Raw genomic sequence first — 22,614 nt, 5'->3', positions numbered from 1 at the left:
CCCCTCAGCCTGCCGTGCTCTGCGCTGAACAAACCAAGGGCCTTCAGCCGCTCCTCCTGTCTTGACCTCTAGAGCCTTCACCATCTTTCCTGCCCTCCTTTGGACACTGAATTTTTATGAGTTTTATGTCCTTCTTACACTGTGGTGCCCAAAACTGTACACAGTGCTCAAGGTGAGGCTGCACCAGGTGGATCAGAGCAGGACAATCCCTTCCCTCGACCAGTTAGCAATGCCATGCCTGATGCAGCTCAGGGTATGGTTGGCCCTCCTGACTGTCAGGGTACAGTGTTGACTCATATTCAACTTGCTGTTGACCAAAGCCCCCAGATCCCTTTCTTCAGGACTGCTCTCCAGCTCCAGTTTGTACATACAGCCAGGGTTGCCCCTTCCCAGGTGCAAAATCCAACCCTTGCTCTCTTTCATACAGTTGGTGATTGCATAGCCCTCCAGTCTGTCAAGGTATTTCTGCAAAGCCTCTCCACCCTTGAGGGAGTCAATAATTCCTCCTCATCCAGTATCGCCTGCAAACTTACTTAGTGTGCATTCAAGTTCTGTATCCAAATCATCTATATAAACATCAAAGAGATCTGCCCCCAAAATGGAGCCCTGCAGAGCACCACTAGCGACTGGCCTCCAGCCTGATGTAACCCCATTTACTATAACCCTTTGAAGCTGACCCATCAGCCAACTGTTCTCCCATCATATTGTGTATTTGTCTAGCTGTATGCTGGACATTTTGTCCAGAAGAATACTGTGAGAGACAGTATCAAAAGCTTTCCTGAAATCCAAAAAGATTATATCTACTGTCTTTCCTCAGTCAACTAGATGGGTAACCCTGTTGTAAAAGGAAATTAAGTTAGTTAAGCTGGGCTTTCCACTCATAAAACTGTATTGAGTATGACCAATGACTGTGTTGTCTTTCAAGTGTTTTTCTGTAACTCCCAAAATAATCTCCTCTATCATTTTACCAGGCACTGAAGTGAGACTGATAGGCCTGTAATTACCAGGGTCTTCTTTCTTGCCCTTCTTGAAAACTGGGACAACATTTTCCATCTTCCAGTCAACTGGGACCTCTGCAGATTCCTAAGACTATTGAAAAATAGTTTAGAGAGGTCTTACGGTGACATCAGCCAGGTCCTTGTATACCCTGGGATGAATCCCATTGGGCCCCATAGACTTATATGCATCCAAGTGAAGCAGCAGAGCCCACACAAGTTTGGGATTAGCTGGGAGTTCCTGCAGTCCAGTCCTCCCAACTCAGGGCTCTGGGGGTCCCAGGGCCCATCATCAGTGTTAAAGACAAAGGCAAAAAAAGCATTATATGTCTCTGCTTTATTGACATCCCTATTTGTGAGGTGACCAACCTCATCAGTAATAAAACAATGTTATTGCTGGTCCTCCTTTTGCTGGTAACAAAACAAAACAAAAACAACAACAGAAAAGCCCTTCTTGTTGTCCACCACAGTACTGGCTAGCTTCAACTCTAATTGAGCTTTGGCCACATGAATTTTCTCCCTACAAAGGCAAATAAATAGCATCTCTGTAGTCCTCCCATGTTGCCTGACCTCACTTCCAGTGTCCACGCACTTTCATTTTCAGCACAAGCTCTAGAAGATCCCCACTCTGCCAAGCAGGCCTTTTGCCCTGCCTGCCCGAATTCCAACACTTTGGAATTGTCTGCTCCTGTGCTCTTAAAAGGTGATCAGCACTGATGGACCCCAATACCTTCAAAGGCAGATTTCCAGGGGACCTCAGTAATTTGTCCCTGAGCAGCCTGAAGACATCTCTCCTCATATCCAGGGTTGAAGTTTTGGTGGCAGTTTTCCTCCTAACACCAAAGATTTTAAACTCAACTACTTCATTGTCACTGTGTTTGACAGCTGCCAATTGCCACCAGGAGGAGGAACAGAGGAAAATAATAAGTGGATCACAAATAAATAAATAACAAATCTGAAAAATTCACCATCCCTGTCCTGTATTGACATTTCCCAGATTTCTATTCTGAAATTATTGGAAAAGGAATAACAGAGGTAATTCAATATTTACTCCTTTCACCTTTATCAGCCACAAAACCCTAATATTCACAGCAGCTCTGTTTCTTGTGAGAATGGCCACCAAATAAGTCACCTCCAGTTGTCACTATTTACTTTAGGCACCAGCAGTCACCATCATAAGCCTACCAAAATCAAAGCAACATATTCCAAATCCTGACTGACAGGTGTTGATTTGGTAGCCAGTCTGACACATGTTCAAGATCTAGACAACCTAAAACAAAAGCACTTGAAACATGTTTCAGCATTCTCAAGAGAGATCAACTCTGAAGACTAAAATTAGAAATGTAAACAACAACATTATTTAATAACAAAGTTGTGCATTTGTAAGTTGTTGTGTAATACTTGTGGGTAGTAAGGCTGCCTTTTCACTGAAGTAGCTTCCGTATGTCCTCTTAATTACTACATGCTGAACACAGACAGCACTCTCACATCACTTAGACCTCTGTGCTACAGTAAAATCATAGTTTCAAAGTATATCTATCTATATATTGCACTTCAAGCCTAAGTCAGGACACTAACTTACTGCCAGTTCAAATTCTTAAAGCCATAAGATAACCTTCACATCCCTCACAGTTAGAGATCAACCAGGACATCCTGCTGAGCTCAGTTACACTGTCTGAGCAAGAAACAAGTAGCAGAGAAGCAGATGAAAAGAGTCCCCTGTGACTGATCAGACATAGACTGCACCCTTTAGCTGACATGAAGCAGGCTGCTCAGACGAGTGACAGCAATGCTGCTTGGCACTGCCACCCAGCACGGGCCCCACTCCTATTATTTAGCAACCATTAAACTAAAAGATCTGCTCAAAATTCCTAGCAAATTGGTTAAAGGAATTTTTGACTCATTACTGTACAGGGAGTAAGAAACAATATGATTCTACAATAGCTTCCTATACCAGATTAATATCATAAATATTCAACATCTTTGCCTATTCTCTGAAGACAGACCTGGAAATGATATAAAAATTTAATTATAGCAATACTCTGGTATTGTGTAATTTGCATTGCTAGCACTTGTGATGGATACAGGTTATTCAAAGAAAACATTATATAAATCCTGCATATTTTTAACATCTCTTGTAATCTCAAATAGTAGCAACACAATCATATAAAAAGGGGCCAGCTGTAATTATGCAATGTAGCAGCATGACATTTCCTATCAGCACGGCAAAGTTAGGGAGTGCAGCAGTGATGTGGCTCAGTGCATATGGACTCATGCTTGTTTCAGCTCACATAACAGGAACAAGGAAAAAATGATCCTATCCATAAACTCCCCCAAGAGTGATTATGAAAGGTGAAATCATGCATGAAGAACAGACTGAAAGGCTGGTGTGACAGCCTCTTTACTCCCTCTCTGATTGACTGTTACCCATTTTAACATGCAAAGTGAGCTAATAGTTTGCCCTTAGTTTTAATAGCAAATAATTAAATTGCCCTTTTAGTTTGAAGGACAAATTTATGTTTGATTCACTTGAATTAAAAAAAAAAAAAAAAAAAAAAAAAAAAAAAAAAAGTATACGTCCAAAAAATACTTCAGCAAGTATGAAATTTCTTTCCTCTTCTCACTAGTTAAATGTAAAAGACTGATAGGTCAGTCCTGTACACGTTTTTCACAGAATTGCAAAATACTTGAGGCTGGAAGGCACCAGTCTCACCTGAGGATCCTGCTGGCTCAGTGCTCCAGCCCATCAAGGTCCCTCTGACAGGCAGCACATCCATCTGGTGTCACCAGCCACTCCTTTGTATCATCTTCAGACTTGTGGGGGAGCACTTGGCCCCATTATCCAGATCACTGGTAATGCTAAACGTTATTGCCCCCACCTCATGGATCACTGGGATGCACCACTAGAAACCTGCTTCCAGCTGGACTTTGTGATCACAATTCCCTTAGACCAGCAGTTTGGCCAGGTTTAATTCCACTTCACTGTCCACTCTTCTATTCTGTATTTCCTCAGTCTGTTAATTCACTCTCAAGGACAGAGGATGGAAGTTAAAAATATAAACAGAACATTTTATATTGTCTCCACATAAATTTTGAGACATACAAAATGTTGACACATAAGCAATTTGCAGTGCTTATATGAATATATTACTCCTAGGTACAAAGATCTTGTTAGCATTAATTAGAACAAACTTGTTCTATTTCCTTCAGCTTCACAACCAGAGAAATACTAAGTGGGGTACCTACAGTAGAAGCAACATTCAAGGTAGTTAACAAAGCTATATTTAACTACATTTATCTCTGTAATTAATTCAGCTGGGCCCAGAACAGGGCTTTTGTTTGTTTGATTGTTTAAAATTATGTAAATATTAACTGATAACATTTTGAAAGTAATACCTTTTCACAGAGTCCTGCACATGTTACTGAATAATATTTATTCTTAGGAACTGACATTCATGTTATGCTTATATATCGCAGTTCATTAGTGACCCTGCAAGCAGATGTGCTGCATGAGTTATTCCTTTTCATCTCCTAATACATTTTAGTTCTCCAATTTAAACTTTTTCATTTTGTGATAGATATTGTGTCTGTTTAAGGTGTCAAGAATTAAAATACAAAGTTGGATATAGTCTAATTTAAAAAATAATAATAATTTACAAAAAGCTCTGAATTCAAAATCCACAGCAGTTCATGGCTGAATTTAAACAGAGGCACATTTATACACCCCGTTACAGCACAAAGAATGAATTCTTAATAATCATGAGTGACACCACAGAATAATTCCAGCCTCAGTGTTTCCAGATTAAACTGAGTTTTATACACAGACATTTTTTCTTTGTGTTTTCCCCAAAACAGTTTTGATATATTTATAATACCGTAAGATCTTATTTGTCTGTATGAAAGGTCTTTCCTACTGTTATTGATCAAACCAGTGTACATCTTCTATTATAACCTATAATCATCTCATTACAATTTGACACTCAAATTTTGAAAATAATACATTCCATTTCCAAATCTGAAACACTGAAAATCTCCACTCCTGTCCTTTTGCACAGTCCCATTCACAGGGAACTGGCAATTGTTAGATTTATACTAGTGCCATTCCAGCTTTGTTTAATTGCAACAAGAACTGTTGACAAGTAACCTATATAATCAAAATAATTAGACAAAACAATTGTTATTAACTTACTTTAATTAACAACCAATTTACTTTAAATATAGTCTAAGTACAAGGTTTCAATTAATGCTAGCTATAAAGATGCAAGAGTATGTTTCTCCCCTGTTAAGAATGTCTTCAGAACACAGACCTGAGTGACAAATGTGCCATTTCTAAGGCAAACTCACTATGATTAAGAACAGATTAACAGATTTCATAACTCTCTGATAATTTGTTCCATGCATTTGGGAAAAGTTTGTTATATTTTCATGAACCACAAATAAGTTGAACATTTTTCTTCAAGCGGAAAAGAGAAATTGCACTTAATTGCAGAATTGTAATTGGTACCTCCATAATGACAACCAAGCATCTGCTACCTTGTTTCACATCTATAAAACTAAGGGTTTACTGCATGCTAATATTAGACTGGTTTCATGAATTGCATGAATGGTTGCAGACACAGAAAACAGAGACAGGAGACAAACTACATAATGCTGAGTTGATCAGATAGGGAAAATCTGGTTTCAAGAAAGCTTCTGCAGCTTAAACATTTTGTTTCCAAATTAGAAAAATGACTAGGGATTTGTATGTTTTTGCTAACATGATTAGAAATGATGCATCTGTTTTAAGGCTGAAACCTCATCTTTTATGTTTGAGGAAGGATCAATACACTCTCTTCAGTTCTTGCAATGAACTAACTAGCAACTGTCTATTTGGAAAACATCTTTTGAGTGATTCTGATAAATGCTACCAACAGTGTGTTTCCTAGCATTACAAGACTTTCTCTCACCCAGGTTGCACATGAAAATTCAATGTTTCTGAACATGACATCAACAAAATTTCAGTTAATCTTCCTCCCTTTAAATTAACTTATAAATTCCTTATCAAAATTAATCATACTTTTAATAAAAAACTCCTCTAATAGTCTGACGTGTATCTCGTGTGTTTTCTACTATTCACTGTATGTGAATTTCAGCCACAAAATAATGAAATGCAACCATCCATTCCATCTTATCTAAATACACTTTTAAATTTGCATAATCTTCTCTATGCCTAACTGGAAGCAAGAAGAAAATCTTGTACTGTGCTGCAGACATTAAGTCATTGTTTTAGGCTAATGAATTGAGGGGGTGGGGGATGGGGGGGTGGAACAGTGCCATGATGTGAAAAGTCGGTGTTAGAGGGCTGTGATTATGATCATACCGTACATGAATTTCATCATTACATCAAAGAACAGAAAATTCTTGACCTTTATATATGATCGCCAAAAGCTTGAATTTCAACAACATAAATAGCAGTATTTACACGTAGCTGTTCTGTGCATTCAGTCTTCACCTGCACAAAACTTACCAATACTTTGAATTTTCCACTTCTGCTTTTTAAATTTATCTCAGATAAGAAAACTGATTTTCAAAAGACCAAACTAAAGCAAAAAATCAGTATTAATACTCACTGAGTTTCTTGTTGCAGCACTATTAAAACAATTTGTATAGTTTATGGAGCCAAATTTAGTAAGTGTAAAGCAAATCTAGGCACATGAAACATAAGAGGAGATTCTTTTTCACTTAAGCTACTGATTATAGCGCATCATAATTATAGATCTTCTCTGTCAATAGGACTCATTTCCAGAGTGCGCCAAAGAGTTCTTCAAGCATCCATTTCTAAATAAGTCTAAAAAGATTAGCAACAGCCACTTTGTTTATCATACAAAATGTACTTGTCCTCTTTAAATCTATACTAGCATGTATCCACTGAAATTATTTTTAAATTGGTTTTGGTTAGTTAGAGGTTGTTTTTCGTGAAGGAAATGCATGAATTCAAGTGAATGTAATAGAATATAATACATTATAGATGTAATAGAATATAATACATTATAGCAATGCTTATCTAATATTTTCAGTAGTGTCTGGTTTGTTTTTTTTGTTTGTTTGTTTTGCTTTTTGTGTGTGTGTGGTGGTGTTTTTTTTTTTTTTCATGATTGATATGGTAATGTTTGATATACTTTATAAATTCAGTCTCTCTCCTCTTCAGGACACCAAGAATGATGCTTTTGCTGGAATAGAAGACTGTGAGACTGCAGCCAATTTTCATCTGATAATTCATTCAAAAAAAAAAAAAAAACAGTATGATGGAGAGGTCAAACATCTTGTCTTCCTTTATAAGAAAACTGTCTAACAAAAGCTTGTTTCTCACCTTTTAGAAACAGAAGTGGGATATACAACCCCTAGCAAACCAGCATTGAACAGTCAGTCCTTCTCCTTTGTAGTGAAGAGAAGCATAAAGTAACTTAATTCTCTGCTCACTTCAATAAAAAGTAGAAACCACAGAAAAATAGCAATGAATGGAACACTTTAATACACTCAATACTTTCATCCAGTATTATGAACATCAAGCTACATCTACTACCCAACACTCATTTGCGATTTCAGATAGAATTAATGTCCTGGTGTGTCCATAAAGACTTGCCAGCAGTGCATTCTTCTGCTGTGCACATTTGCACTTACACATGAGACAGGTTAGCAGTAGTAAATATTAAAAACATCCTGAATTTTTACAAACTTCCTTCTAGAAGCTTATTTTTTCCATGCAAGATGTCTGCCAAGAGAGTTCTGTCATTCCTTCGGTGACGCTTGGGAACAATATAGTTCTAACTATATTAACATACCCCTGGCAACCTTTCCTTTGAAAACCTTCAGAGTTTCTTCTGCCAGACTCTGGCTGGGAAAATGACTGTATGTAACAAATGCCTTCTGTCCACCAATGTCACAGGCCTTTGAGAGTCAGTGCCCCACGCAGTTTGCTCACAATGTGTGGCTACAATTCTTCATAATCCCGTCCATTCTTGAGATTTTTCAGGTTTATTTGGCACTTCTAACTAGCAGAAAGGCCATCATTTTTGGACACTTTCCCACACTCACTTGTAACTAATATAAAAATATGACTGACTGGAATGCAGGAGGGCCAAGATCTTCACACCCAAGAAGAGAAAACTGGAAGTTGAAAGAAAAATCAGGAATGGGGGCTATCTGTGAAAGAAAGCAGGAACGAGAATTTGAAGCATAGTTTTTTATTTACTGAGTATTTAATACCAGCTTTCTAGGACTCACTGTGACTCGAGTAAAAAGAATAATGTTTTGCTGACGTGAACAGAAATAGAAAAAAAATGTAAGCACAATTTAATTCCAGAAGAGCAATGCCAAGTCAATTTAAAGTCTTTTTCATGTGTACAAAGTAACTCCTGCACATCCATTGCTCTGAAACTATCAAGTTATTTTATCACATACTGTATTTCTGATCTGTTGTTCTTCAGTCACTGCTTCAGTTTTTTGTTTGATTGTTTGTTTTTCCAAAGGAAAATACACCCCTTTGGAGTTTTATGAGAATAAAAATAAAACTTACTACAAACCGCATAGTGTATGTTATATAATTATATTACATATACACCAAAGAGAATTAATGCCATATTTCATTAAACGACATTATGAGGTGATTCATCCTCTGTGTTCTGTTTTTGTTGTTTTTTTTTTTTTAATAAGTCTTTCTAAGTATTTTTGCTTGGTTATGAAACCAATACCACTTATATAGAGCTGGCATTAAATTATCATGTGAAATTATTGGCTTTCTGTTCTTGATAAAGAGCATAAAGAACATCTAAATTAAAACAGATTACAGAATATTAAAGTAAGCTATTTCACAGAATCAAGATATGCCTCAAGTGTTTTATACCCACTTATGTAAAAACAAAAGCTCCCATCAAGAAAACATGCTCCCTGATAATATCCCATACAAAGTGTTAACACTGAATTCTAACCAGCATATGAATCAGCTCCAAAGTGTGACAACTGTTTCCATAAGGTATCATAGGAATGAAAAGAAGTATGCATTAAAATCATTCACTGTGCCAATACATTTTATTACATAAAAATAAAAATAAAAATAAAAAAATGGGGTCTAAAAATTATCAGACAACTATGAGTAGTATTTAGATGAAAACACCATGGAATACCATGCAGGGAAAGTGACTTCTAAAGCCTGCTTGCATCTACAGGTATGTTTGGAAATAACTGGCATTTATCCCTATAAGTGAATCATCCTGCACTGGTTCAGGGAGTGGAAAATAAGATCATGAAAGTAACATGAATAACATAAAAGAAAATCCTATGCAAGGAAACAGGAAAAACATTGTATCACAACAAGTTAAAAAAAAAAAAAAAAAAAAAAAAACTTAATTTACTCATTTTCATGCAAGCAAGCAGAAAAAAATGCTAACATTCTGGTAACAAAAAGCTTCCAAGTGACTGTCAGTCCTGCTTATAATCTTGCTGTGATTAATTATTCCAACAGGAAGAAACGGAATCTGCAGTTACCAAATTGTGAAGGCAAAGGCCAGTATGAGTAAGGTTTTATGTATCTGTTTTCTCTAGCATGAAGAAAGAAAATAAAAGAAAATAATTTGTCTTTTAGCTATTATGTCATACTACACAGTATAGTGTAGGATTGTTTTATTCGTCCATCTTCTCTTCACGTGTTGTTAGGGAGGACAGTCACACCTTTCTTTGGCAGAAAAAGAGACATGGAACAAAGGAAAAGGCTGACCATACTGTGGGGAAACCTGTCTTGCCTCTGACAACCTGGCCACAAATGAAAATAAGCATCCTTCCAGAGAGTTTAACAATGTCAACAGCAGATTTACAGGATGACCCTGCTCTGATCTCTGCTTCCTAATCCTTCTTTGCTTAGGTAAATCCATCCCACAGACAAGTGCCAAGGAGCTTTCCATGCAGCTGATGCCATTCTAACCCCTTATACACAACTCCCCAGAAATGAGGCTTTATTATAAAATGCTTTCAGCTAGCAAGACAAAGCGCTTGCATCCTGACAGCAGAAAGTGCATGATGGATATAACAACATGTCCTATGCTTTACACAGTCCAGTACTCTTTTCTAAACACAGTTATTTCAGTTATTAACTCAGTAGCTAATTTAGTGAGAAAAGTTATATTTGTACCTCTTATTATATAAAACTTCAATAGCCAGTGATGTGTGAATATCACTACTCTTTGCTAATTGCCATTCCTAGAAGCAGAGACAATTAACTGCATGATTATTATCTTTAATAATTATTATTTACACAGTAAATGATATGCACGCTATAAATTATTTTTTTTTCTGCCTAAATTATTCTGAGAAAATGCTTATCAATCACTTTAAGAAAAATTAAAGACAATGTGGTTGGGGATTGTGTGTGTGTGTGATGGTTGTCTTGCTTATATAGAAAAAGATACTTCACCTGCATTGTCTGGTCCCATCTACAATACATCTGCTTAATACTTAAAGGGGTCTTATAAAAAGGATGGACTCTTTACTCGAGTAGATAATGATAGGACAAAGGGGAATGGTCTTAAACTAAAAGAAAACAGATTTAGATTAGAGGTTAGGACGAAATTCTTCACTCAGAGGGTGGTGAGGCACTGAACTGAGAAGCTGTGGATGCCCTATCCCTGGAGGTGTTCAAGTCCAGGTTGGACTGGGTCCTGGGCAACCTGTTCTGGTGGGTGGCATCACTCCCCATGGCAGGGTGGTTGGAACTGGATGGTCTTTAACCAAGCCATTCTATTATTCTATGATTATTATAGCCATTTAACAGCTTGCAAAAAAAAATAATAAATAAATAAATAAATAAATATGCCTATAAGATAAAAATTACACCTATGAAGTAATAACTCTTCAGAATCACTGTAGAAATCAATGCAATCAAATTTTAATCAAATCAAATCAATTTTAGAAAAGAATTCACAGTGCACTTCATTTGCAAAATAGATGGGATGGGAAGGTTTGGGTAGAGCTAGAAAAAAGTTTTCATAGTCTAAGCAACTGGTCTGCAGTATGTAGAGAAAAAGCCCCCCAAAAAGCTATCTCAGAAGTGAATTGGGGAACACTATTTCTATTTTCCATGTCATTCGTCAAATTGGCATTAACCTTTTAATTTTAAATGGATCAAACGCACCATTAGCTAGAGAGTCAGAAATGCTGAAGAGAATATTTTAATGCCATCACCTGTGCACTCAGAAGCATAAGAATTAACAATTTCCACAATTTTCTGTTACTAGGACAACATGCTGAAAGAAGCCAATGAATGTTTTTACTGCACCACAGTCACATTGCTTACTGACTACTTAGGAATTACTGACCTAAATCCAGCCCTACTGAGATGGATTCTGCCACCCTGAAACATGCTAAAAAAAGTCATTTTTCCCAGATTTTCTGCAAAGCAGATTTATCTATATGCTTCTTATATCACAAGTTTAGCAAGTTTTTGTACACCTAAGACCGCAGAACGCAAAGGGTAAAACCTGGAGCAGGGCCCCAGGAGTTCATACAAACCTACTTGTTCTTTCTGAGACAGTGAAGAGCTACAAGCTTTGAAGTCCCAAAGCAGTTCAATTTGCCAGCTAAGGATTCTCCCCTCAGCCTATTTTTCTATGCATTTTCTGGATAGCTTTTAAGCATAAATGAGGATTTCGTCATTCCCAATGTATTCCACAGGAACAGTGCAGGAAGAGGATTCATGCCTATTCCTCTTTCTTGCCTGCTGCAAAGCCAGGCGACACTAGCACCAAAGCAGTGCAGTGCCATGATATGGGATATGTTGCAAAAATGCATTCCAAATGTTTCTCACAGTTTACTAATTTCTCTTTAGGTAAGGATAAAACCTTCCAAAGATATAGAACAAAAAGGCTGCCAAAAACCTTCCACAGATCTATCCTCATGCAAAATGGCTGCCCAAAATGGCGGCGCTGCCTCTGCCCCCTCGCTCAATCTTAAACCAAGATACTAGAATCTTGACACATTATCTAAATGTGGAATTTATTTTTGAGCATTGCCAAAGGAAACAAACCTGAGACCAGAAAACCATTATGAAGGATGGCCTCAGCTCAGATAGACACCAAAATTAACTCAAATCTCCCATTCCAAAAATACACATGTAAACCTCTCTGTGGACAAACCTTACAATCATATGTGGAAAAAATGATGCAGTAAAACAGGGACGGCTGTACAGCCCTAGAAGAGACTGGTGTTTGTGTGTGATACGTGCAAGTGCCACTGCTGCCGTGCTCTTCGCATGGCCTAACCAACTCTCTTCCTTATCATCAGTTTTACCTTCCCCACCCGCAGTGTGCCCTCATTGTGACATTCTGGAGTTCTCGTTCCTTCTCCCACTGCCACTCCTTCCCCAGAGCTGAGCTGCTTTCATACAGGTAGCCCAGCCCTGACTGACAACAGATGAATTACTGATCTTTTGCTGAGACTTATTCAAGTCAGCAGCTACAGCTGCCAGTTTTGTTTGCTGCTTGACAGTAATGGTAGGTATCTACAGAGGGAAGAAAATAGAATTTAGGCCAGGCCATTTACTCAACCTTTTTCTTTTTTCCCCTAACCACTTCTGTCCCCATTTTTTCTCTCTCTCTCTCTCTCTCTCTCTCTCTTTGTTGTTGTTATTTTTATTTTTAAAGTATTTTAATTTGGAACACTATTAGCATTTTAACTTCCTTGCTTAAAACAAGACCCAACCTGAACCTCCATGTCAATTAAAACCAAATGGTAATTTCATTTGTATTTTAACACGAGAAACAAGGGCTTATGAAGAGGTTTTGGGAAGACCGTAAGTAAATGTATCTTTACAATTTCAACTACCAAAATAATTTAAAAAGTTGTTTGAATGATAAAAACTATTTTCTCATGGTTCTCCTCTGAATAAAGAGAATTCTAGTGACATCCAACAGCAGTTTCATTTAGCGTGATTGCCCTTGGCAAACAGCTGCAATAAAATATTTATATATTTATATATATATCTTTTGCTGTAGCCTCAGGAAATATAAATTCCAAGGATTTTCTGCTGATAGGTATAGCATAATCTGATCGGGGGTTTTGAGTCTGGTGTAAGAAATGAAACACAATTTTTAATTGTTAGGGTCCTCTATTCTATTTTGAAAACAAGAGTTCATATAAGTACACACACGTATATATATGCAGAGATAAAAGGTTTGTGTTCTGTGAGACAAGAATTAGAGAGCTGCAAGCAACTACCATTGAAAAGATATTTCCATCCTCTTTTCACTCACGGATAACTTTCTAAATTAATATGGGGAAATGTATGGAAAAATCCATAAATTAACCTACCACTTATGAAGTTTTTTTATTAATTCAAACTTCCAAATTATCCACATTCCTGAACACAACTTTAAATCCTCTGGGAAGGTCTTACTATATTGAAAGTGATGGAATTATGAAAGGTAGAAGAAAATGACTGTGAATTTCTGTTGGCAACACAGTACGTGTATATAAATTATTCCTGAGAACATTTTTCCACTAATTTAAAAAAAAAAAAGAGAGAGACGAGATGAAATATTTGATAAATGAAATCCAAAGACTTTAAATTTGATGGTTTTAAAAAACAATTCTATAAAAGAGAAGTAAATTTTGTACTTTATATACCTCTTTTAAGACTATTTCTGAGGGGAAACTAATGTCTCCCAACAACCTGGATAGCTGTACTACTTTTGGATGCAAATATATTCCTCACGAATAAAACGAACCATTCCCCTGGCTACTACATCCATGTTCTCAATACCCATGATATATTTTCATTTATTCCTGCAAGGTACTATTGTGCTTTTAAAATCTTACTTTTTTTGTGCACTTTAAAAACCTCATTTTCAGTTACTTTTACCATTCCACTTCTGTAGAATGCCATTTCTTTTTATGGTTCTCACATTATGGGTTACCTACTTGTTCTGCCAGCCTCCCTCCACTCCTCCAAGAAAGTATAGTGCATTCATTCCACTATTTCTGCATCAGAAAATCAGTTAAAAGAACTATTTATCTTTAACTAAAAAATTTTGTGCCAAAACTTTTTGAACTGCTTTCAGTATAATGACATTAGAAATTTAGTTACACTTTTTTAATACGATCTTTCATTATACATGCATGAAAAAGTAATTACAGAAAGCAATAAGATGAATTAACACCTTCCTTTTTTTCCCCACTAAATCTTAATGGCTGAGTTTAATGCTTAAATGCAGCTCCATCCCACAGCTATGCTGCACATACCCCTACAGCTAGCCCACTCCCTCAGCGTCGCTCTCTCCCCCAGCCAAGTCCCCTTCTCAGGGCAGCTTGTGGGGAGCTTCTGTTGCTCCCTGCTGGGAGTATTTGGGGCCCTCAAACTCATCGTCACAGTCCTGTGAGTAGAGGTCTGAGTGCACAGTGAAGAGCCTCATCTGGAGCTAGGGTAGGAATGTAACTGGAGTTTGGGTGCAGGCAACAACCTGGGTATCTTCACTATCTCCTTAGAGAGATGTTAATGTAACAAGCAGGTGGGTTTGTGCAATACCATAAACAGGAAACATACCATTTTCTCTGTTCTGACTGCAATAAATTTGTCTTTTTTTCTTTTTCTTTTTTTTTTCTTTTCCTTTTTTTTTTCTTTTCTTTATTCACCCCTTTTGTTCTAATCAATAGAGATGTTTTTGTCCAATAGGTTGCACCAGGTCACATTCATTACTTGACTAACATTTATCCATGTGTAAACTATCATATGTTTACTTCATTTCATAAGTTGGCAGAAGGTGTGGAAAACGGTGAATGTTTTGCACTTTTCAGTGACGTATACGTCTTTTTCCTTAAAGAGTCCCAGCTAAAGGATATCAATACATTGTGCTAAATACTATGCAAATGCAGTAAATGATACTTCAGATCTTCAGAACTGAAAACAGCCTTCCTAATACTTATCCAGATATCCACCTAAGCACAAATAGTTTTTTTGCTCCCTAGGCACTTATTAAGTACCTAATGAAATGCCTATGTTAGATCACAGTAGCTGAGTCTTTCCACTGGTACTGAAAATCACTCAATTTAATGCTAATTGTGATCTCTTTTTAATAAGAACATACTATACCCATCTAGAGAGCATGTCATCTTTGCCCTCTGACAGCTTTCAGGAAATTAAAAGGATAAATACTTTTATAATTAAAATGGAATTTATGCAAGCAAGAGCTCGAAACAAGAGTCAAATCACTGGTTTTAGTATATGGACTCTATTTCATTACTGCTCCATGATATTTGAGATCAATGTACCTCTGCTCCAAGTGCAATCTAAACATTCCCAAAATGCAAATTTTGTTTTCAGAGTAAGACATGCTTTACAAGCCTTATCACAGCTCATGTGCAAAAATGTATGAAGTGCCATTTTTACTTCCATGGGGAGGGGGTGGGGAAGCTATATAAAACATTAATACTGGGTGAAAAAAAAGACTTTCTGGAGAGCAGCTTCACATAAACAGCATAAACACAGCACTAAAGTTGCTCTGAGGCTAACAGAATGCAAAAGCAGCTCACACAATAACTTAATCCTTGGAAAGTGTTAAAAAGAACTATATATAATGATGCTATTGTTTAGTTAGAATAATTTGTGTTTGATCTCTCAGGGAAATTCACATCTTTTATTACAAGCAGTGATATTATTTTCTTTTTATATTTTTATCAACGGTTCAATTGCCCCTTAATCAAACGATAATGCAAGAGGGAACATTTCTCATTCAGCACAGTATCTTGACTAATTTTACGGCCCCATATGTGATTACTCTGAACAGAAGTTCATGCAATGTGCAATTTACAGTGTACACGTAACTATATAACTAATAATAGAATATGTAAAATTCAGTCTTTGTGACATAGCACTCATATGCCCTTTGGGTTTGAGCTGATATTCACAATTTGATTTAACATGCCCTAAGAATGAGTGCATAAGCATGCATTCAGTATTAGCAGTTAGAAAAATAATTCGGCACACTTCATCCTGGAAAAAAAATCCCTTATATATTTTTTCCTATAATTATGATTTTTAATGAATAAGGGCTTTGGAGCAACACAGTTTATCTTAAACTTTAGCTTAAGCTTGCTATAACAATAACTCCTCTGATATTGGAGTATTGTCACAGGGTCTATACTGCAAGGCTTGACCTTATGATGCTGTTATAAGAGCTAAAAAATCCCCAATAATTTTATACAGATGAGTTCAAGTAGTCATCTGATATGCAACCAAACAATGGTGATTTCCAGAGAATTTCACCCATTTTTCAATTTTTCAGAGGGTTGATCTCTGTGCAAAGCTGTAAAAGAACTGAAGTGGTGAAACACTGACTCCTTTTAATAGGCACATACCATTAACTTTAGTGATAAGCATTGAGTCTTAGCTATGGGGAAAGTAAAAAACAACACCACTATGTTGAGACCACAATGAAATTTTAAAACTACTATTGACAAGAAAATTTTCTGTCAAATGAAACTACTACCACAAGAGAAAGAGAGGACAGCCCAGAGGAAGCAGTCTAGGAGGTTTCTGGAGAAAGTGGAAGATAGCTTCCTGACGCAGCTGATTAGTGAACCTACCAGGGGTGGTGCCCTGCTAGACCTTCTCTTCACAAACAGAGAAGGACTGGTGGAGGATGTGATTGTCGGGAACAGTCTTGGGCAGAGTGACCACGAAATGGTGGAGTTCACTATTCTTGGCGGGGCCAGGAAGGGAACCAGTAAAACCACTGTATTGGACTTTCGGAGGGCTGGCTTTGGGCTGCTCAGGACACTAGTTGGTGGAGTCCCATGGGAGGTGGTTCTGAAGGGCAGAGGGGTCCGGAAAGGCTGGGCGCTCTTTAAGAGGCAAATCCTAATGGCACAGGAGCGGTCTATTCCCATGCGCCGAAAGATGAGCCAGTGGGGAAGAAGACCAGCCTGGCTCAACAGAGAATTGTGGCTTGAGCTTAGGAGAAAAAAGAGGGTTTATAATCTTTGGAAAATTGGGCAGGCCACTAAGGAGGACTATAAGGATGTAGCGAGGCTGTGCAGGGACAAGATTAGGAAGGCCAAAGCTCATCTGGAGCTCAATCTGGCTACTGCTGTTAAAGATAACAAAAAACGCTTTTATAAATACATCAACACAAAAAGGAGGACTAGGGAGAATCTCCATCCTTTACTGGATGCAGGGGGAAACTTAGTTACAAGAGATGAGGAAAAGGCGGAGGTGCTTAATGCCTTCTTTGCCTCAGTCTTTAGCGGCAAAACCGGTTGCTCTCTGGATACCCAGTACCCAGAACTGGTGGAAGGGGACGGGGAGCAGGATGTGGCCCTCACCATCCACGAAGAACTGGTTGGTGACCTGCTACGGCACTTGGATGTGCACAAATCGATGGGGCCGGATGGGATCCACCCAAGGGTACTGAGAGAACTGGCAGAGGAGCTGGCCAAGCCCCTATCCATCATTTATCAGCAGTCCTGGCTATCGGGGGAGGTCCCAGCTGACTGGCGGCTAGCAAATGTGACGCCCATCTACAAGAAGGGCCGGAGGGCAGACCCGGGGAACTACAGGCCTGTCAGTTTGACCTCAGTGCCAGGGAAGCTCATGGAGCAGATCCTCTTGGGAGTCATCATGCGGCACTTGAAGGGCAAGCAGGCGATCAGGCCCAGTCAGCATGGGTTTATGGAAGGCAGGTCCTGCTTGACGAACCTGATCTCCTTCTATGACAAAGTGACGCGCTGGGTGGACGAGGGAAAGGCTGTGGTCTACCTTGACTTCAGCAAGGCTTTTGACACCGTCTCCCACAGCATTCTCCTCAAGAAACTGGCTGCTCTTGGCTTGGACTGGCGCACGCTTCGTTGGGTTGGAAACTGGCTGGATAGCCGGGCCCAAACAGTCATGGTAAATGGAGCCAAGTCCAGTTGGAGGCCAGTCACTAGTGGCGTCCCCCAGGGCTCGGTGCTGGGGCCGGTCCTCTTTAACATCTTCATCAATGATCTGGATGACGGCATTGAGTGCACCCTCAGTAAGTTTGCAGATGACACCAAGCTAGGTGCGTGTGTCGATCTGCTCGAGGGTAGGAAGGCTCTGCAGGAGGATCTGGATAGGCTGCACCGATGGGCTGAGGTCAACTGTATGAAGTTCAACAAGGCCAAGTGCCGGGTCCTGCACCTGGGACGCAATAACCCCAAGCAGAACTACAGGCTGGGAGAGGAATGGTTGGAGAGCTGCCAGGCAGAGAAGGACCTGGGAGTGATGGTGGACAGTCGGCTGAATATGAGCCAGCAGTGTGCTCAGGTGGCCAAGAAGGCCAACAGCATCCTGGCTTGTATCAGAAACACTGTGACCAGCAGGGCTAGGGAGGTGATCGTCCCCCTGTACTCGGCTCTGGTGAGGCCGCACCTCGAGTACTGTGTTCAGTTTTGGGCCCCTCGCTACAAGAAGGACATCGAGGTGCTTGAGCGGGTCCAAAGAAGGGCGACAAAGCTGGTGAGGGGCCTGGAGAGCAAGTCCTATGAGGAGCGGCTGAAGGAGCTGGGCTTGTTCAGCCTGGAGAAGAGGAGGCTCAGGGGTGACCTTATTGCTCTGTATAAGTACATTAAAGGAGGCTGTAGCGAGGTGGGGGTTGGCCTGTTCTCCCATGTGCCTGGTGACAGGACGAGGGGGAATGGGCTAAAGTTACGCCAAGGGAGTTTTAGGTTAGATGTTAGGAAGAATTTCTTTACTGAAAGGGTTGTTAGGCACTGGAACGGGCTGCCCAGGGAGGTGGTGGAGTCACCATCCCTGGAAGTCTTCAAAAGACGTTTAGATGTAGAACTTAGGGATGTGGTTTAGTGGGTACTGTTAGTGTTAGGTTAGAGGTTGGACTCGATGATCTTGAGGTCTCTTCCAACCTAGAGATTCTGTGATTCTGTGACATTAAACATATGGCACAGACGCATCCCTTTGGAAAGTGGTCGAATATGTTACCACATCTTGCTCAGAAACTTGAACTTCTGAGATTCAGAGAGCCTGAACTTGTAAGGAAGTTGAACAAAAACACCTCATTACTGTGTTTGATCTCAAGAATGCAAAACAAGCAGCAGCAAAACACAAAACAACTGAAATGCAGATGATGCTGAGTCTTACTCTCCCCGTTGTACCTGACTTACTACCAGCCAACCTGCCTGTTTCGTGCCACATCATCTCTCAGCAATGAGCAAAATTCTGCCAATGTTGGTAACATTTTACCAATGCACTCCCAACACTGAACTCCACAGTGACAGCTAGAACTGATGCTGGTGACTAGCATTACCACTGCAGCAATTATACAAATACAAACGCACACATCTGCCTATTCTCCTTCACTCCTATCTGTCTGTATTACCTTGTCTTAACTCCAGTCTGTGTACTGAGGCTGAGTTTGGTCCCATTTCGCTTCCTACAGAGGGAAGTACCCAGAGGTACTGGGGCTGTAATTATGTTAAAATATATGGGTATATTCCTCTCTCCAACAACCAAATTATGAAAACATGCATTTACTCAGCGGCAGAAAAATATTCTTACAAATTTTTAAATATGGAAATTAGATTTCAAAAACCCACTGCTATAAAATATCCACCCAGCATTTACACATAACCTCCCAAAATAGGAAGGCCCATCTTTCATTTCATCAACCCTGCTAACCTGGAGAGACCATAAGAAAAAGAAGAATGAGATTGAGGATTCAGCTGGGAACAGGCACTGTCAGTTGGATCCTCACAGCTGGAACATGTGTAGCTCCAGGGTATCTGAATTTGAAGTCAAAAGGAGTAGCTCAAACCTCATTTGACTACAACTACTTCTCCTTGCAGTGCAAGAAAAGAGGTGCTCTCACATTGCTGGATGATTTCAGCTGCAAGATGTCAACAAACATTGTCTGTCTGAGCTGTTGGAGCCATCGTGTCCACTGTCAGTGTAAGAAGTAGGTCAAGCTGTCTTGGGCCTGGTTCTCCTCACATTTCCCTTTCCAGAGAGCTTTCAGTGAGAACAGAAGAGGGGGCACATCATGGCACAGATGACTGAAGGGTGCTGAAGTTGTAGTCTCACTTCAGATACTAGCCCTAGTTAAACAGTTTGTCCTCAGGAGCATTCATTTCAAAGCACCTTTGCCACAAACACACTTCACACGTTTGCTTAAGTTTTCTCTAAAAATTCTTCTTCCAAATGTTGATTGTTACTAACATCCAGTTAGCATTACTAACTGCATTAACTTCAGTTAATTGCATTAACTTAACTGATTTAACCAATCCCGTTTGTTTTATCAAAGAATTAGTTGAAGATTCTTAGACAAAAATAATTTTACACACAGGAAGTCTCAATGAAAACTAGTTTTGTGAAGTTACCTGTATACAGATTAGACCAACCCAACCTACAAACAGCAGGAGTTTTTAAAATATAGCATGGTCTTGTATATACAAGTATAATCCTAATCTGAAAAACAAAACAAAACAACCACAAAAGCACATACACAAAAAAACAACCACCCACACATAAGACAAATAATTTTTACAACCTGCTCTCATTTTGAGGACCTCAACAGTATTTAACAATTGATGATCAACAACAGGACATTAAGAAATTAACAGTGCTTAAAAAAATATAACTACTGCCATGTTTCATTTTAGTGACAGAAAGCCCAGCTTACCAGAATTTTTGTAGTATAAGCACTGTTGATAGCGATAGCATTTACCAGCAATTCAAGGGTTTTGGCGGGTACAGAATCTGGGTCAGGGATCTCTTTGTAGTGGACATCACCGACATAGGCTTGGACGACTGTCATCCGGTTGGTTGTTAGTGTCCCTGTTTTGTCGGAGCAGATGGCCGTAGCATTACCCATAGTTTCACAAGCATCTAAGTGGCGGACCAGATTGTTGTCTTTCATCATTTTCTGAGAGAAAGCAAAATAAAATACATTCAAGATTTGCTTTGACAAATCTCAATCAGTTATGCAAAGGACAAAAGCATATATTCAGTCTTGTTCATTAGCATGTAATGCTCAGCCAGAACTTCAATTGGTCCAGTAATAAAAGTCCTAGTTACAGACAACCAATGATTATCTTGAAATAATTTTGCTTATGATAAAATGACATAGTTCCATATTTTTTCACATATATATATTTTATTTTATTCTAAGATATAGGTAGAACAGAATAAATTAGCTCAAGTAACTGAAGATAACAGGATTTTTTTTAAACAGAATCATTATAGTAAATATTATAAAATTATGCATTATTTTATATTTCCTTTTGATTTTTTCTTTCAGCTTAACTCCTAAAAATAAAGAATTAGTGTAATTAGAATTAAAGCTAAACATCAAGAGTAATTAGTAGTGTAAATTAAGTTACCTATTAGAACAAAATTTGTAACTGCTGTAACTGCACAGAATATGAATTCTTTGTGAGATATTATCTTCCAGACACATTCTTATTTTAACCTTGAGTGTCTAGTCAAATATTTCATCCTTCTTTTCAATACCGTGTCCAATGCCAGTACATTATTGTGTAGTACATAGAGCAACTACACATCTTGAAAACCAACCAAACCAACCAAGCCAAACCACAGCAACAACAACCCCACCACCATTCCACAGTGCATATTTTTCACAAGACATACAGTCTTCCTGGAAGCAGATGTTATCCTTGTTTATATGTTTTCATTATTAAAGAATTCTGTGCCCAATCACCTGACCCTTACTCTCAGAACAGTATCTTATACTTTCAGGGCACTGTATCACCAGTTGAAGGCACATGCACATTACAATTTGATACTGCAAATATAGATACACATGGATGTGTTGTATTTACTGGGTGAAGGGCATAAGGAGAAGGGGAAATATTTTTAAAGCAGCTACATTCTCTTCTAAAAAAATCACATTCTTGAGTATTTTTGTTAATGATATTTGCCTAAAAAATAAATCAAGCTATTTATTTGTGATGTTTATGTTATTTTTTTACATGCTAAATGGAAATAAACTACAGAATTTTCACTGGAGATTCCTAGAATTCCTAGAATAAGGGCAGTCTGAATAAATTGCTAAAGCAATCTGAGAAAACTCTTATACTGGAGTAATCCGTAAGTCCGGTATTTTAATCCTCTTTAAGTTCCTAACCAAATCATTTACATTAACTACAAACATCAACAACCACATTTAAGAAAAAAAACCTTACTTTATTTGAAATGAAATAATAATAATAATAATAATAATGAGAACTTAAAATCTTTTTTAAAACTTTTTACTATTGTAAAAGCAAGTTTGAAGACAAAGTTATTCTATATTAAGAGACTGGAGTATTCTCAAAGTAAACCCAGCTCAATAAATACCTGGTAGCTATGTAAACTAAGCAGATATTTCTACTGTTTGAAATTCCTGCATTGTGTAGTTTTAAAGCTGCATATTGACTTGTATACATATTTTCATTTTTGTCATAAACACTTTCAAACTAAAACAAAGTAGTACTGTAAAGAAATGTCACTCTCATTAACATTTTAATGGCATTAATTTACAGTCCGACTTTAATCAAAGCTGATAAAAGCTGAAGAACAATGTACTAGCAAACTCAACAGAAAAGTATTATTTCCCCCATTTTTAAT

The 22,614-nt window shown here is 38.3% G+C and overlaps 1 protein-coding gene across 25 annotated transcripts in view; it reads right to left on the bottom strand.

Moving 5' to 3' along the window:
- The window catches only part of ATP2B2 (ATPase plasma membrane Ca2+ transporting 2), a 420,614-nt gene that overhangs the window by 57,917 nt on the left and 340,083 nt on the right, over positions 1-22,614 (bottom strand). For all 25 annotated transcript variants that reach the window (XM_072044123.1, XM_027467734.3, XM_038185709.2 and 22 more), the window contains one exon: positions 20,669-20,911. In XM_072044123.1, coding sequence (XP_071900224.1) covers positions 20,669-20,911 — 243 coding nt within the window. The remainder of the gene's footprint in view (positions 1-20,668; positions 20,912-22,614) is intronic.

This window comes from Anas platyrhynchos, chromosome 13, assembly GCF_047663525.1.
Source record: "Anas platyrhynchos isolate ZD024472 breed Pekin duck chromosome 13, IASCAAS_PekinDuck_T2T, whole genome shotgun sequence".
In the NCBI taxonomy this organism is placed as follows: Eukaryota; Metazoa; Chordata; class Aves; order Anseriformes; family Anatidae; genus Anas; species Anas platyrhynchos.
Note: the sequence above shows the minus strand (reverse complement) of the source record. Positions and strands in the feature narration are given on the sequence as shown.